Here is a 17,351-nt window from a genome sequence, read left to right as displayed (position 1 = left end):
ATTAGCTAATGGTCGTATGGCTTGTGACTTTTGCATTACAAAGTGTTGCTAGTCGGCGCAAGAAGGCCATTGTTTCTTCTTCTCAATCCCCTCAAAAACGGTCGGGTTTTTATTTATGGCCGTCTTTGCGATTGGCGCACCGACAGCCCAAAAATAAATGGTCCAAATGAAGAGAGATCGCCAACTTCAGTCTTACGATTGACAACGGTGAAACATTCTGAAGACCACCTTGGCGCACCGACAGCCCAAAACTTATTTGCTATCGGTTTTTGGTTTGGTAATCTGAAACAAACATTAATGATAATGGTATAAAAAACAAGTTGTCAAAAATAGGTGTCCGACATTACCCCTGACTACCCTTAACAAAATTTTACCCACTTCCTTCATCGTACAGCCGTACCTGAAGAATTGCATGACGGGATACGCTACGTAATTTTCTCGTGACCAGTGTTGCCTTCCTCTGGAGCGAACGGAGCGACGAAGAGGAAAGAAAGGACACATCTACGCTGTTTCATTTGAAGGTAAAATAGATATTGTATAGGGGTAAATCCACGAATTATGTCAAACATAGTTGCTGCATTTGCAATCTACAAGTTAAGATATCTGTGCCGAGCCATTTCTACAAATTAAAAAAATTTAAAGGGTTCGGTTCAATTATCGGACGGCCTAATTTGGCAGCGAAAATTGTGGGCTGGGCTTTGTCAATACCTAGAGAAACAGGTTTTTTGTTGAGCAGTAAGGATATTTTATGTCTGTAACGACATCTAATCAAACTATGTAAGATTATTCAAAATTGATAGCAACTTGTCAATTAGACGGGTTTCCATAGCTCAAAAACTGCTCGCAATTTTTGTCGTGTGCATTGGCCCAATTCAACCATCATGAAAGCCTGCTGCTACCACACAAAATTTTAGTTTTCAACCTGCTGCTACCACACAAAATCGCTAATGTTTTCGGAAAATGGTTGATAGCGTAAGGCTAATTGTCCTTCTGCATTAAATGTGATAAACCAGACACAGACAGTATTTCAGTTTCATAATGTCGTTCAGTAAATGTTTAGTTTGGTCATTCTAAAAAGTGGAACTTTCAAAGCAATAAATTTCAAAGCAACCACCCAATTCAAGGTCATGTGAAGAAGAGATCATTGCTGTTATGCATTCAATATTATCTCACGTTAGGTTTTAGTGTTTATAGCTCAAGAAACCTTAAGTAAATGTTGGTACCAAAATCAACAAAAATATTAAGAAGTAGAGTGATATTCCAAAATCTTTGTTTCATACAACTAATATATGCATAGCAAATCTTAATGTGACATTGCAAGCAACTGCTAGGTATGAGCCCATTTCTTATAACTCTCTACTGATGGTTTTAGCTGACAGACTGGCAACAGTTGGTGTTTATTATGATAGCTGTTTATTAGCTATTATTGTGTAAACAAACATTAAATAAAATGAATAAAAAATACAGACTTTCAAAAAGCACAGGAGATCTAGCAAAAATGCTTGACCTTTTTGGCAGATACAATTTATATTATTTTAGATGGTTGTCTGTTGAAAACTAATATAAAGCAAAAGTAGTTTTATTAATGTAACATAGAATTAAGCTTATCACCAGATTGGCAGATAGACAGGGCAAATTATTAAAGAAAAGGCAAACTTTTTTGCTAAATAAAGTTGGAAAAGCTTTTCTGCTTGGTGGCCAAAAATAAGCAAAGTAACCATACTTTTCCAAACCCAACATAACACAATACCAGTTTCAATTTTTTGATGAAGAAATGAACTATTGGCTACTTATCCACAAAATTTAAGTAAAGAACATGGTTTCATAAGACAAAGATCAATAATGAGTGCATGGCGTGTCTGATTGTCTTTGCTACAACAGACAGTTAGGTATAATAAGCATACTTTTGGGACCTGATATCATCATGAAACCACATCTCCACATCTTTGCAGGGCTTGAAAGTAGATCTACAGAATGAGGCAAGCCAGGTTGCAGCTGGCTATTATGCTCAAGGCGGGGGGGGGGGGGGGGTGGGGTGTTTGCTCAGGTCCCATTTGCTGACAAACTGGGTGAAACATCTTTTTGCTGACATGTCTTAAAGTTTTCAGACAGAGCACCCCTATATTGCAAAAAGCTCCTTGTTTTTGCAATGAAATTTTCTTCGAAGAGGTTGGGGTTTTATAGAAAAATAGTTCATGATCAACCATTATTCAACAGAAAATCAGATATGTATATACTTTAGACAGGAAGTGAACTTGCAAAAGGCAAAATGAGCTATATTCATGGTCACTTTCAGATAATTTTTGTGTGCTCCCTCCTTGTTCAACCTACCTCTTCCGCAAATAAGCTTTAATTCAAAAACATCCTAAATTGATAATCCTCACGGGGCAAGAATTTATTGTCAGTTTGCTGTTCAGAGTTTTGAACTAACTGTTGAAAGTTACAACTGAGTCACTGAAATTGCTCAATAAAATGAATAAGAATGTGACATTTTCATTAGATGTATATTCTAATAACAACTTTTTCTTTTAGTGCATAAAACAGTTAAGATGTCATCAAGAAAGAAGGTTCTTCTAAAGGTTATAATTCTTGGAGATAGTGGGTAAGTATACTTTGTATGTTTAATTTCCAAAGTTTTTTGAAATCCATATTTTTCTGCAAGGGTTTTAAATTGCTGAATTCCCTCAAGAAGTTGTGATGTACTGTATACAAGAAAATGAGCTCTGTTGCACAGACTTTACAATTTCCTCTATTTGTTAAGTTTGCATATAGGCTAAATATTTGAAGATATAACATAGGGGCCCAATGGCTATGTGCGAAGAAGATGTCTGGTACGTAATATGAGCTCAGTAAAGACAGATTGGGCTTTTCTGTGAAGATGTTTATAAAGAAACAATATCAGAATACAGGGTCTCGGCGAGAATTTACTTTCGTTGAAATTGTCATTGACGGTGGAGTACGATCTTATGGGCTGATTTGTTTTGATTTACTGTAAAAGCTCTATTGAGACCCAGGGGGCCTATTTATTTTTTCAGTCCTAGAAGGGGGCTTATTTGAAAGGGGAGCTTATTTGCAAAGAGGGCTTATTAATTATTAAAAATTAAACATAGAATAAAAATGCCATAATGCTTTGGGATTTCTTTGAAATAATCAACATGGCACACAAGGCAACCCTGACCTGTCAAGAGAAACACTCAATGTACATGTATTCTTTGTTTGACATTAGGGGCTAAAGTGGGGTGTTGATGAAGAGGGGTGGCTTATTTTAAATTTTGGCATGGTAATTTGGCTTCAAAGAGAGAGGGCTAATAGAGCTTTTAAGGGATGCCAATTTACAATGATTCATGATTGTTTGAGCTGATCCGCCTTGACCATCACAAATTTATTATTACTCATGACGATTCTCTATCACTCACAATGATTCATGATTATTAACACTGCTTAATGGTGATTATTGCTGGTTCATAACCATTTGCATTCATTTATAATAGTTCATGATTATGCAGAGATGTTGCAAACTTTAAGAGTTTTTTGTTTCATTTGAAGTAGTAAGATTTTGAAGATGAACATTTTAACTGCGTCACAGATTCTGGAAGTTTCTTTATGACATACATCCATCTAGACACTGTTCCATTGACAAAACAGCTAATTGCAATTCAACCAATGATCTGAGAAAATTTTCATGGGGATTGTTTCAGTGTTATCAAACAGCTTTGTCAATAATTGAAAATTTTATCGGATAGGAAACCCTAATTTCCACAAAAGCCATTTCTTCCATTGTATGAGTGCACAATTAATGAAATGTGTGCTGCAGCTTCCTTTGAAATTGTGCCAACTTCTCTTTTGGCACGGCCAGAATAAAAATTTGCAAAATTGACTTGCTGAAATTTTCCAGCCAAAAGCGGGACACTAATTAGAGGAAAACTGGAATTATTCGTATAGCATTCTGTTACGGAAACCTTGTCACTTAGTTGGTTACTTACTTACTTACTTAATTACTTACTTAAACAGGGTCCCCCATCACAGCTATATGTACTCATTCTTTGTACATAATAAATGGTACTAGCTCTTGCCAAAGGCAATCTTCAGAACATGGCTTTAATTATATATATTTATATATGTGTAATATTGTTTGTTTACATACAGTATCCAAATATTCTTCTTTTTAGTGTTGGAAAAACATCATTGATGAACCAATATGTAAACAAAAAGTTTAGTAATCAGTATAAAGCAACTATTGGTGCTGACTTCTTGACAAAAGAAGTAAATGTGGATGATCGTCTTGTTACAATGCAGGTACCAATCAACTGCTGTTATTTTGTACCGAATACATTAAATGCAAGCTTCTAGCTCAATGATTGCACATTTTGTCACAAACCTGCTTCTCGCAAAGAAGCTTTATATTGCTTTGCATTTTGTAGAGATTACTGTTTTATTGAAAACTTTGTCTTGTTGCTCCTGGAATCATTTTTAAATTATAGCATTCATCATTTAGGAAATACCATGATAAAATATTAATGTTAAACAAGGAAAACTGCCGGTGCTGGTTGAGTGGTAGAGAACAATAAAAAATCTGTATCACACTTTTTATCATTAAAGAAGGAAATTTTTAGATTAAAAACATCTAAACAGTTTAGAATAAAATGTGTAGTTACGCTTGTTCAGTACATAGCTATTATGAATTCATGTTAGAATCAAACAATAGAAGTATCTTATGGTATGGTGTTTTTGTTTATATGTGTTGGGTGCCGAAGTAATGCAGTTAAATTTTTCTCAAGGCAGTGTGTAACATTCTCAGCGAGTGTGCACACAGTGAAATTTGGCCAAGAGTGGATCAGACAAAAATTGTTAGATACTTTTTTCAGACCCTTAAAAGGCCAATTTGCAAACAAAAATGATCTGCTTGAATTTGACTGGCCGAAAAGGCACAAAGGACATTTTGCTCAGCAATTTACTCACTGTGTTTGGCAGGGTTATTCTTTTAAAAGAATGTTTTGTGACAACGTAGCATCATACAAGAACACAAAAGGTCTTCATAGTGGTGTCTCATATAATTTTGTGAAAGACATTTTTCTGGTCCCAAATTATTATAAATAGAATACAAAGACAATAATTTCATACATAGATATTCCACAGACTATGATTAATATATCAGATTATTGTTAAATCTTGATGAGTTTTGTAAAATTGTAAAATGTATGATGAGTTTTACCTCTTTACCAGATCTGGGATACTGCAGGCCAAGAAAGGTTTCAAAGCTTGGGAGTTGCATTCTACCGGGGAGCAGATTGTTGTGTTCTGGTTTTTGATGTCACTGCACCAAATACTTTCAAAACATTAGACAGTTGGCGAGATGAATTCCTGATTCAAGCTAGCCCTCGTGACCCTGAAAATTTTCCATTTGTTGTTCTTGGTAATAAGGTTGATCTGGAAAATAGAGCGGTCTGTATATTTAATTTTTTATTCATTATCCCATGTCTTACTTCACAGAGCCTTGTGCTCAAGACTTTTATTTGTCACTGTTATGAAAATTGCTTTGTCCTATCTGGTAGAAATTATGTTTTTTGATTTTTGTCAGAATATTTACAAATATTCATCTCAAACACATCATTACTGTTTGTCAAGGTCAGCTGGGAGAAGTATTAATGGTATAAATCTAATACCATTTTTTTGGATATTTTGCATTATATTGATTAAGAAGAGAGTCCATGTAGACCATGCTCTTATGAACAGTTTTTTAAAACAACACACAAAAAGTAACAGACAATCTCATTGTTGGTAAGTCATTCAACTGATGTATCGATCCACTTTGTATAAGCAATTACACTAGCATATTCTTTCTGTCCAAGTGTAACAGCAAATCTTTTTGAGGAACCTGCAAGAGCCTACCTTTTCCTACAAAAATTACATTGTCAAATTTTGCCATATGCATTCACATTCCTGTCAAGTTTTTTATTTGTTTATTTAGGTAGCTGCAAAAAGGGCACAACAATGGTGCCACAGCAAGAATGATATTCCATACTTTGAAACCAGTGCAAAGGAAGGAATAAATGTTGAACAAGCATTTCAAACAATTGCAAGAAAGGCACTAGCACAGGAAACTGAGGTTGAGTTATATAATGACTTTCCAGATCAAATCAAGCTATCAAATGACAGCAAACCCAGACCAGGAGGGGACTGTGCCTGCTGAATTAAAAATGCTCTGTCAGCACCCTTTTTCCTTTGTTGTAAAGTGCATCTATGGAGTAGCATCCAATTTTCTATGGTTAAATGATATTGCATCCAAATGGTATTCACAATAATTATTTCTGTTTGTATGGTTAATTTGTACTGTAAAACTCTCATCGAACCATTTTATTTAGGGTATAAATTTCATTTCAAATATATACACTTTGTGCAGTTTTGATTTGTTATCACTTTGAGTCAGACTAAACATTTGAAGTAATATGATATTTGTATCAATTATCCTCCTCTTGTCATCTTAGGTCCTTGGAAACCATTCGTCTGAATTATATTTGCAATTATAGTTTGTGTAAACTGGGCACTAGCATCATTATCAACAAAATATGTTCAAAATTTTTACAGCAATGCAGCTGTTTGAAAGTTTCTGACTCAATAAAATCTGTTCAAATGATGTCTATATTAGTGGCAAACACCTGCGGGCAAAGGGGGTACACCCCCCAATATTTGTAAAGAGAATGGTCTTTATCAAAACAATAGGCTTGCCCCCCTCCCATTATTTGACAAGTGTCTGCCGCTGATCAATGATATTTTATATGTAGCTGACTTTAAGTGTCTCGTGACTTTTTGCGTTTATAAGGGGCATGTAAATTCAAATTGTATTAAGATTTTTGCATTTAAGTGAGATACCAATTGCTTCACTACTGTACTGATATACAATTGGACTGCAACATCATTATTTGTACTTTTTACTTCAGAATTTACTGCTTGAAGTTATAATGATAAGGAAAATGTAAAAGATGCGAATTTGTGGTCTTCAGGGTCTTTCCTTCATTGCTGAAATGCAATGATCACCCAGCAGTTTGCCTTTTTTTATTTGCAAATCTCATGGGGGATTTAAGAACCAACTGTGTCTTAATCTAGCTTTTCTGCACACCGAAGTTAGGGTCTGTTTTATATATGAAAAAAGAGTTCTTGTTGGAAAATTATGTTAGCTTTGGAGAAGTCAACTTTTACATGATTAAGATTTTACACAAAAGACCCATTTTCCCAATAAAGATTTTTCCCAACTGTTTCAACTGTATATGTGGAAGAAAGTTATAGGGCCTTATAGAAATAGGCAAACGGAAAAGTGGAAACTTTGTATTTTCTCATCTTATTGCTACAGAACGATTTGCCTTTCCCCACGCATTACGATTTTGTTCTTGAGACACTATTGTACGTGACGTTTAAAGGTCCCGGGGGTTCACTTCTGAGAAATTCTGAAAAGACATGATATCTGAAAACATGATACATAAGCGCTACGAAAGGGGGGCGCTCAATCGAGAGAAGCGCTCGCTTAAGCCTGGTTTTCACTAGAGTCATAGGCAGGAGTAAAACTTCGCTATTTTTATTAGGGGGGTATGAAGCTTAGATGCCCAACGAAAGGGCGTGTCAAGCTTGATGAAAGGGCGTGTCATGCATGAACTTCATTTTTAGAGCACATCGCCTCAAGGGCTGAAATCATCGGGGACCGCGAAAGATTTTCTGAGTTTCATTTTCAACTTTCGGTTGCTCCGTAAGGAATTTAAACATTCTAGACACCAAAGCAGAAAGTCAGTATCTCTGAATTCACCATAACAAAAACCCTCAAGCCAGTGGCGTCGCGTGACCATTCTCGCTGGGGAGGAGGGGGGGGGGGGTATGAGATGCAAATCCATATTTTACCGACAGAAATTCTTTTGTTACATTAATATTTTGTTATAAATTTAATTCTACCGACGAGTTCTCTGAAAGTTAGGAGGGTGTACATTCCCCACAGCCCCGCACGCTACGCACCTGCCTCAAGGAAAGAAAAGTTTTTTATTGGAAATATTTTACAGGTACACCTGTCATCAAAGCTCAATTTTCGTGTTTTTATAATCATGGATATTGTTCAGAAATAGAAGAAACTCGAAAGTTTTTGGCAATTCATATCTTAATTACTTAATTACATTTCCTGCTTGAATTGTAGGCTTAAAACTTTCTGTTATTTGTTACAGCCATTTGAATTTTTTTTAGTTAATTAACTTTGGCAGCTGTGCGGCCAGTTTTTGGCGAAAGGTGCAATACTTTCAGACCGTAAGTGTAAAAACCTAAGAGAATTTCGGGGCATAACACCCTATGAATTTATGATGAAACTTTCATACATTTGGAAAAGAAAGTATTGATTGATTGGGGGAAAAAGATGAAAAAGATGGGGGAAAAAACCATAAATTCAAAAACCACGCAGAGGCAAAAAGTAGTAATAAAAGTGCGACCTAAACAAAATTTCCTTATTTGCCCGACCGATATGCTGGCAGCCATAAATTTGCCCGACAAAATCTGTTTTTTTAGATTGGGGGGGATGCAGCACCCCCATACCCCCTCAGCAGTTTCGTCCCTGGTCATCAGGGTCATAACGACCATAAGAAACATAATTTTTAAGTCCGCGTCGCTTATGTTTCTTATAATCCAAATGAAAACGCCATCATTAAAATCAGTGGCGTACCCAAGGGGGGGGGGGGGAGCGGTGGCGGCCTGGCCCTTTTCGCCTAGTAGGGCCAGCATCAAAATGGCGCCCTCCATAACTTACATTATTGTCTTTTTCCTGACAATATTGGCAGTCCAGGGGTGGTGTCAAGAAATTCAAAATTAAGGGGGGGGGGGCTCGAGTTAATGGCTTTATTCGACTAAAAAACCAACATTGGGAAGGGTCGGCGAGAGGTTGACGGAGGCCCTTGGTATAACTCTCAATAAAGGCTTTCTTGCGAGCGTAGCGAGCTGACAATTTTTGCGACCACGCCCTTTAGATAAGCTTAAAATACATTTCAAAGTATTTATTGCCGTCATTTTCTTGAAATCGTTTAAAAAATTCTGCTATTTTTAAGGCATGCTTTTAGTACGTTTGATTAATTCCAGTCTTAAAATGGATTTCATTACTTTGTAATAGGGAAAAGAATCCACCCTATCGTTGTATCGTGGAGACAAATTGGTCCTTCCATGAGAAATAAAGCAAAGAGACAAAATCTACTGACCCCCACATGAGCACAGGGACGCAAATAAAATAATTTTACATGGGGGTGTCAGGACAAGTTGGACCGACTCACGTACAAAATTGACTGTCTCTTAGAAACCAATCCAAGCAGATAAACTAAATAAAAATGTGTCAAGAACATATTTGGGGAACTTTCAAGAGACCTTACGATGTGGTAGAATGAGAGTTTTGTTCTCTTTGTAACTGTTGTGTTCATTTGGCATCTTGGAGAGGAATCCAAAGCACCAGATAAAACATTTACCTTTGTTTTGCTAAACTTGTACTTTGGGGCAGCTAAACAAGCTCAAAAAATGCATACAACTCAACTAAAAGTCAAGGGGCAAATTAGGGGAGTGTAGGGGTAGCAAATAATGGAAAGAGTCGGTTCTAGCCAATAAGTGGAGGATTCCAGTTAGTCATAAGGCTAGAAAATGAGTTTCCAGCATATCTTTGAATGCATCATGTCATTTGATAAAAAATGAAGTAAATATTTCATCGAACTTTAAAGAAATATTATTAAAGGCCAAACAAAACGCAACAGTTAAGAAAATTAGGCCCGACACAACTTTCGAGCCATCTGTTTAATTTTATTCTTTATGAAAAAACCTAATAAGAGCTGGTTTCATTATGTTTTAGCTTTGAATGCACTTTTTAGCATTATTTCTTGTTATCTTGTGCACTTGAAATTGTACGTGCGTGGAAGTGACTTGAGATATAACATATGGGCTAATCTAGGATGAAGCAATTAAACAACCAAATTGTCTGTTAATTAGGTCTCTAAAGGCCAGCAGAGCCAAAGAGACTCATCAAAAATCAAAATTTTTCCTGGAAAGGGTTCATGAGTCCGGATACCCTAAACACAGACTGTCCTCTGACACCCTAAACACAGTCTGTGTGCACTTTAAGTGCTGTGTGCTCCACACAAAGAATTTAACTGTTAGTTTCCTGACAATCCTCTAAAAAATTGATTAATTTTTTCGCCCCTGGGAACAGTACAAATGTTTTGTCTGGATAATACAGTACTGAAGGGGCACAAAGACGTGCCCTTGAAGTGAGACTGCTCTAGGGGGGGTATGGCGGCGTGCGCCCCAATAAACTTTTGAATTTTATGGCGTCTTCTTTGTCTCTGCTGACCTCTTAGAGACCTAATAATCAGACAAGTCGGTCCTATCAAACTTTTTTCGAGTTTTTGGCGCCCTATACAAGCTTTGGCGCCCCTATAAGAATGTCAGCTGGGATGGCCCTGGCCCCCCCAGTCCCCAGCCAGGCCGCCACTGGGGGGAATGGGGGGTCCGGACCCCCCACTTTTCTAAAATATGCTCCTTGAGGTTAGTCCAAAAGTGATGTAAAACTCGTTGGGGGGGGGGGGGGTAGTATACTGCATGTTTGTACCGTTGCTAACATGAATCAAATAATGAGGTAACATTTTTGCAAAAAAGGCGTTTCCCCGCATTTGCGAGTGTTTGAAGGGCGTGGTCAAAAAATTTCTGGGGGCTGTGCCCCAGACCTCCCCACTGCTGCAACCCTGGGTACGCCACTGATTAAAGTGCCATCATCGTAAGAATAAAAAATCTTTTGTTCTCATAAGCGTCAGAAGTATCGTAAAAGTAGTGAGATTTCTTATGATTTGAAAGTGGCGCCTTTTTCCTCGCCACTTGTCTGCATGGATCGAGCACAGTGCTGAGGAGAGGGGGGGTCAGGGGGGTCACTGACCCGGGGGCCCTTGGCTTTAGGGCCCATAAATAATAACTCAATTGAAAACAATTTCTAAGTAATAATCCAGCCTCCCAATCAATATTAAGATAACATAATATTAGAGACAATAATGATAAAGGTCCTCTCCTCAGAGCCTCAGAGCGAAAAAGTCAAAAGATGAAGGCGTCGAAGAAATGCAAGTTAATAGACCAATTCGACTTACGGCCTCCTTTTGAAAAAGTTCTTCAAATTATTTTGTACAAACTTTTTGACCCCAGATTCGGATTGCGAGCAATGATTTTAGTATACCTGGAAGTTTTCACTATGATATTACTCACGCTATTGATCACAAAGGAACATCCGGTCGTAAGGATCCTTATGTCCAGGGATGATGCTAGAAAAAAATGCTGGGGGGGGGGCGTTAATGTCAGAGTGCCGACAGTGAGTGAACCACCCACAAAGATGTAATATAACACCATTTCTGCTGTGGTAATTCTAGTTCAATAAATGAAAAAAAAAAATTGAAAAAAATCAAACAATGAAAAAAGAATCACGAAGTGGAAGTTATGTTCATTTGGCAAGTTTGAAGTGCCGACGGGGGGCTCAATGAAATTTTGGTGGGCTCCGGGGGGCACAATGAAATTTTTTTTGGGGGGGGGGGGGGTTCTTACGATCTTTAGGACCCTTATGACTCTAGTGAAAACATAAGGGGGGAGGCGATCTTACGTGGGGGAGGGGCACTCTATCGAGATTTTGAAGACCGCCCCCTCACTTTTTAAAGACGACAACAACAGCAATGTTTTCCTCCTATTATTGTGTCTTCCGCTGGAACATTCATTTTAAAAGAACTGTCACTGGGATGGTAAAATGTTGCAGAAGATGACAAGAGGGGGCACAGCAAAGCAAAGTAAGTCATTTTTTCTCTCTCGAACCATGGTACATTGTAGAAGTGATTATGGACCATAGTTGTGGTCAATGGTCAGGGTGAGTGCTTCCCCCAACAAAATTTGAATCATGTTATCGACTTTTCAGTCCAATTCTTGAGTATTTGTGTTTTTTGAGTTCTACATTCGGTAAAAACCATCAACAGTCTTGAAATCGTTACTGCAAACAAATGATCTAAATATGTTTGATAGTTGAAAGATGGACTTTCCTTTAAAAATAAAAATGGTTTTATGAGACTACATGTAAAATTTAACCTGGGGATATTAAAATTTTGTAGGCTTAAGTGATTTCTTATAAATGATTTCAAAAACTTTGTCATCAGCTGTCACATTTCTTTGGAACACAACAGCAACTTCAGCTCCTCACGTAACATCAACTTCTGCTCCTCACAATTTCAAAAATACTACACATGAAGCATCAAGTGTAAGTATTTCATGTTTTTGTCTTTTTTAGTTTACACCTACTTTGAATTAATGCATTCTGTAAAACCATTGAAGAAACACAAAGAAACTTGTAACTTTTAGATTTATATGATCTTGTGATCTTTCCCAAAACACTCTTAACTTTTGGAACCAACTAATGGAAATACCAGGCAGGTCCATTATTTGTGATTTGAACATTAAACTCAACAAACCCCCAAAAAACTTAACAAAGCTCAGCATAGTGATAGCACCCACAAAGTCTCCCTTATCAAAATGGTCTCACTCTAATTTGTCCAAAGTCCCCTAAATACTGTCCATTTTCTCCCAAAATGATCTCAAACAAGACTTTTAACCAAATATAAGATTATATAGAGCAAAATTATACACTTAGGGCCTTATTTCTCCTTGCATAGGGGTAATTCTGTTTGTAAACAATAAATTAAATATGCAGATTTGCTCTCGCCATCCTTGATTTTAAATTTCATCTTAATATTTCTTCTTTTTGCCTTTATCTGTGCAATCCACCAAACCTAAACAGTAAATTGCAAGATTACTTTCATATTTCTTATCTTATGCATGATATCCCCAGATTATTACATTTTGAAAGAGAATGTATGTTTTTCTCCTCAACACTACTTTCAATGTAAAGGGGTGGCCCTGTAATTGATGTTCAGTGTCAATAATGATGCTTTTAAAAGCTTCTCAAAATTAGGATGAGTTTTCCCCAAGGTCTTAAAGCAGTTCCCTTTATACCTTTCGTACATCATCCTCTCGTACAACACCCTCAACCACAATGCATTGCTCAAGTTGATCCTTTAATGAACTTCTTGTCTTGCAATATAGTCATGAAGCTTGTCTTGCAATATACTCTGGTCTAGTCTTTGGAATGATGAAGGCGTTGAATTTTTGCTAACCTCTTCTGCAAATCAAGATTTAGCTCACTCTCCAATTGTACTGCTCACATTTTAGTGCAAGTGCATGTATGCCTTTGATTCCTCTGTCCTTCCCGATTATTACAAAATAGATAGCAAAATCTATACCTCAAGACTGCAATGGTTGACTTGCTTATGTACCACATTTTTTGAATAATTTGCAGCTTTTTTACTACTACTCTTTTCACCATTGCTCACCTGTGTAGAATATGCCAATTTCCCACTAAACCTGCATGGTTTCTGCAGCTCAAAGATGCACAGAAGCTTCATGCTCATTTCAAGTTAGTTTCTGTCTGGCCTTTTTTTATGAATCCCATCTGGAAACCCTGTAATGAAGCAACATTTTCTTAGCTGTTGAAAACTGGAATTCAATTTTTGTTTTTCTAGCCTTAAAGCATTGATTGTTACCTTTTTGCTTACATTTGCAGGTCATTCAAAACACGACAGAGCCTTATGTCAACTCAACATCATTTTCATTAATTCCTACAATAGTTGTTGGCTTCTCCGGTTCTGCATTGTTTCTAGCAATCATCGGTTTTGTTGTTCTGAGTCTCAAATACAAGACAACCTCTTTGAGGTCAAAGTGAGTTGGAATTTTCGATATAACTGAAGCCAGATTTTCATTGTCTTTTTATTTTTTCATTTCGTTTTTCATTTTTGACGTATAAAATGGCTTACCAAAGATTTAGGTAAGTTATAATATACAGCTTATAAGTAGTTGCAACTTTGGTATCCTCATCGTCAGTAAAAAATCACTGCCAGATTTTGTGTAGAATTTTGGTTTTGTGCCATAAGTTATAGTATAAGTTGAGCCATCAGGAGTAAAGAATTTTTCTATTTTTGCCTTAAAGGAGAGATGTCATTGTTAACAATGAAAGGAATTCTACGACCAATGTTGAAAATGATGCCTTGCTGCAAGTTTATCTAAGAGGTAGAGAAGTCTTTGATATAGCCTTTTTTCTTTTCTTCAATGCTACCATATTAGATAGATACCATTTGTAAGTCAGGTGATTAGCAAATTCCAAGCCATAACATTATTTTTCGATAGCCTCACAAAACACCATTTATACCTCCTCTCACTCCCACTACCATTGGTACCCACTACCAGTCTCACTACTGACACCTAGTCACACAACTGACACCCCATCTCGCCATTGATGCTCAATAACACCACTGCTGCTCCATCTCTTCAATGACACACCCAGTCTCAAGACTAATACAATTCTCACTAAAAACCATACCTACCATTGGTACCCAGTCCCACCACTAACACCTAGTCACACCATCTCTCCACTGACACACCCAGTCTCACCACTAAAAGCCCATCCCACTATTGACACCCAAATTCACCACTAACACGTAGTCACACAACTCATACCCTACATAGCTGACCACCCAGCTTGATATCCGGCATGTCTTTTCTGTATGTTGAATGAGTCTCAGAAGTTCTTCATTTAATTCAAGTGGCCAATCCAATTAGCCAATTCAAACGTAGAAGGCACCGTTTTTATTAACCCCTAGAAAAAAATTGCCTGTTTTTGTTTTTCTGCCGAAAATTCTTTATAAATCTTGCCTATTGGAGTGCCTCAAGGATCTGTTCTAGGACCAATCCTTTTCACCTTTCATGTTCATGATATCTTGAATGCAACATATTCAAAACCTAGACTTTTGCGGATGATACCAACCTTCTCAGTTTTGGAAAGTGCACTAGCACCCTGGCTAAAGAAACGAATATGGAACTAAGAAAAACCTATGATTGGTTCAAAGCAAATACTAGTTGTGCATCTTGAGAAAACAAGCCACTGTATATTCAAGCCGTCACACAAACCACTAAATACCAAGCGTTTGTCCTTAAAATAGGGGAGCCTCTTAAACAAGCAGATATGATAAAGTATCTTGGCATCAAAATTGATAATAAACTATCGTGGCAAAAGCATGTTGACAAAATAAACAACAAAATTGTTAAATATGCATCCATGTTTTCAAACTGAGGCATTATTTTCCTAAAGACTGCCTGAAAACACTATATGATTCCATTGTGTATTTAAATATTAGCCACTACATTAAGACCTATCTTCTGGCTAAAAAAGGAGTATTAAGGATTTGACACTCTAAAGACTATCTTTTCCAACACAAGGAATCAAACTTCCCAAACTACAAGATCTGTATGACTTAAAGATTCTCCAGCTAAAGCATATAATAAAGCATAATAATGACAAGATGCCACAAGCCCTATGTAAACTTTTTAAAACAAATATCTTTAACATAAACAAGAAACCCGTCAAATAAATGATTTTCAGAAAAGTAAACTAAGTACGCGTTTGCGTGATTTAATGCTACAAAATAAAGAAGCATACCTATGGATTAATCTCCAAAAGCCTATAAAAAATATAAAAGAGAAATAAATTTTACCTTGCCACTAAGAAAACAGATGCTGGCAAAATATTAGAATTATGAATTGAGAGAAAAATGAAACGTAATCCACATGCTATATTATCTTGTTCCAGTTTATAAAGTATATAACCAAATTTGTTTTTGTTAATGTAATTACTGTTATGTTTTTAATGATACCTTTTGTTAACGGTCCAAGCTATATTATTCTGTACTGTCATTGGGTTCTGTATATTGCAATATTGATGTAGTATTCTTCATCTGTAGTATACGAATAAAATTGAAGTTGTTTGAATTAAGTTGTTGTTGAATTAACTTTTGTAGGCGCATCAACAGTTACGGAAAACCGGACAGAAAGCCCACAGTATATGTACGCAACTGATCGCGCAGCAGTGCTTGCGGCACTTCGGCCAGCCGGCAGTAAAGATGAACGGTCATATTCATACGTAGATTTAGCGTCATCTAGAAATCAAATCCATTTTCACTCGACCCCGGATTTGCCAGATTTTTGTGACAATTACATTAAAATGCAACGGCAAGAAAGTGACGCTCTCTATCTTAAAATCCTTCCCAATGAAGACAGCAAATATCTGTCACCAGTCAAACATGCGGACGTCCAAGGTAACGACCAAACGACTTACGAAAACATTCGTTCCAATGATGCCACTTTTTGATCGACTTGAATTGTAAATGAAGTCTAAAACATTCATGCAGATAATCGTAGCTATCCTTACTGTTTTGTATTAATCTTCTTTGTTCTCTACTTGTATGTCTTTTCTTGTATTGTCTTATGCATTCAAATGGTCTTGATTGGCTTATCACATTAATATTATCATCATATAAGATAGATGTAATTTTCAATAACATATTACAATATTAGTTTTTCTTAACATATTTTGCATCGTTTAGTAATTAGGTGCCCCTTAAAGTTCCCAATTGAAACCAAAAAAGAATTTGAACCAATTTTTGTTCCCAATTGGAATGAAACGAAAGCAATTTTCGAGTAATTTAATATAGGCCCCTCTCGAAGCCCTCCGTCGTGCCGATTGAGACACTTGTAACAGTAAAGCCTGGTTTCCGTATACGTCGGCGATGCATCGCCGACGAGTGAAAGCTCAATGGAAACACTTCCACAAAGCTGTTGCCGACGTGTCGGCGATGCCCTGCAAAAGTTGAATCTATTTCAACTTTTTTCAGTCGGCAACGTCGGCGATGGCTGAAAATTTTCATGAAAACATTCATCGCCGACACGTCGGCGACTCTGTGTGAACACATGACACACACTAGCCAATGAAAATCATTATCAATCACCATGCCCACTCGTTGGGCACGGTCAAAAGCCTCCCTAGAAGACCTCCCTAGAAGGCCTGGGCTGAGAGTGTCGCCGGTATGTCGGCAACACGTAAGGGCTATATGGAAACTAGGCTGAAGAGAATCATCGCCGACGTATCGCCGACGCATAAAAGTTATACGAAAACCAGGCTTTAACGATGAAATTTTACGATTGAGTTGGTTTTTTGTCGTTGATAATAAAACCAGATACATCAAATTTTTGCCATTTCATTGATAGATTACTATTTCTATGACAAGAAGCGATAATTCTTTCAAATGATTATGAATATTTTTCAGTGATATTAGCTGATGTCCGATCATCGTTACCTAATGTCCCTCCTGTGCGGTAGTTTTGAAATCGAGAAAATCTAGAAGCAGAATATTGTGTTGGAAATTTTTTCGCTAACATTCAGTAGCTAG

At 37.0% G+C, this 17,351-nt stretch overlaps 2 protein-coding genes across 2 annotated transcripts; both read left to right on the top strand.

The window, feature by feature from the left end:
• Positions 1-391: 391 nt before the first annotated feature.
• Positions 392-6,401, top strand: LOC135692525 (ras-related protein Rab-7a). Its single transcript, XM_065210682.2, has 5 exons — positions 392-521; positions 2,533-2,602; positions 4,170-4,296; positions 5,224-5,442; positions 5,969-6,401. Exons 2-5 carry the CDS (start codon positions 2,550-2,552, stop codon positions 6,188-6,190), a joined length of 621 nt encoding a protein of 206 aa, XP_065066754.1. The 5' UTR covers positions 392-521; positions 2,533-2,549; the 3' UTR covers positions 6,191-6,401.
• A 5,277-nt stretch (positions 6,402-11,678) lies between these two features.
• On the top strand, positions 11,679-17,227 carry LOC135692521 (uncharacterized). The gene is made up of 5 exons (XM_065210676.2): positions 11,679-11,816; positions 12,177-12,277; positions 13,637-13,791; positions 14,060-14,139; positions 15,924-17,227. The coding sequence occupies exons 1-5, from the start codon at positions 11,777-11,779 to the stop codon at positions 16,271-16,273; spliced, it is 726 nt and encodes a 241-aa protein (XP_065066748.2). The 5' UTR covers positions 11,679-11,776; the 3' UTR covers positions 16,274-17,227.
• The last annotated feature ends 124 nt before the right edge of the window (positions 17,228-17,351 follow it).

This window comes from Rhopilema esculentum, chromosome 3 (assembly GCF_057945365.1).
Source record: "Rhopilema esculentum isolate cy_ngs chromosome 3, ASM5794536v1, whole genome shotgun sequence".
Lineage (NCBI taxonomy): Eukaryota > Metazoa > Cnidaria > Scyphozoa > Rhizostomeae > Rhizostomatidae > Rhopilema > Rhopilema esculentum.
This window is presented reverse-complemented; position numbering and strand designations above follow the sequence as displayed.

Excerpts from the sequence above, each read along its gene's own strand:
- LOC135692521 (XM_065210676.2), top strand. The coding sequence starts at position 11,777 with ATGTTGCAGAAGATGACAAGAGGGGGCACAGCAAAGCAAA. Across the intron at positions 11,817-12,176 it reads AGGGGGCACAGCAAAGCAAA|CTGTCACATTTCTTTGGAAC; the intron begins GTAAGTCATTTT and ends CTTTGTCATCAG. Across the intron at positions 13,792-14,059 it reads ACAACCTCTTTGAGGTCAAA|GAGAGATGTCATTGTTAACA; the intron begins GTGAGTTGGAAT and ends TTTGCCTTAAAG.
- LOC135692525 (XM_065210682.2), top strand. The coding sequence starts at position 2,550 with ATGTCATCAAGAAAGAAGGTTCTTCTAAAGGTTATAATTCTTGGAGAT. Across the intron at positions 4,297-5,223 it reads ATCGTCTTGTTACAATGCAG|ATCTGGGATACTGCAGGCCA; the intron begins GTACCAATCAAC and ends CCTCTTTACCAG. Across the intron at positions 5,443-5,968 it reads TTGATCTGGAAAATAGAGCG|GTAGCTGCAAAAAGGGCACA; the intron begins GTCTGTATATTT and ends TTGTTTATTTAG.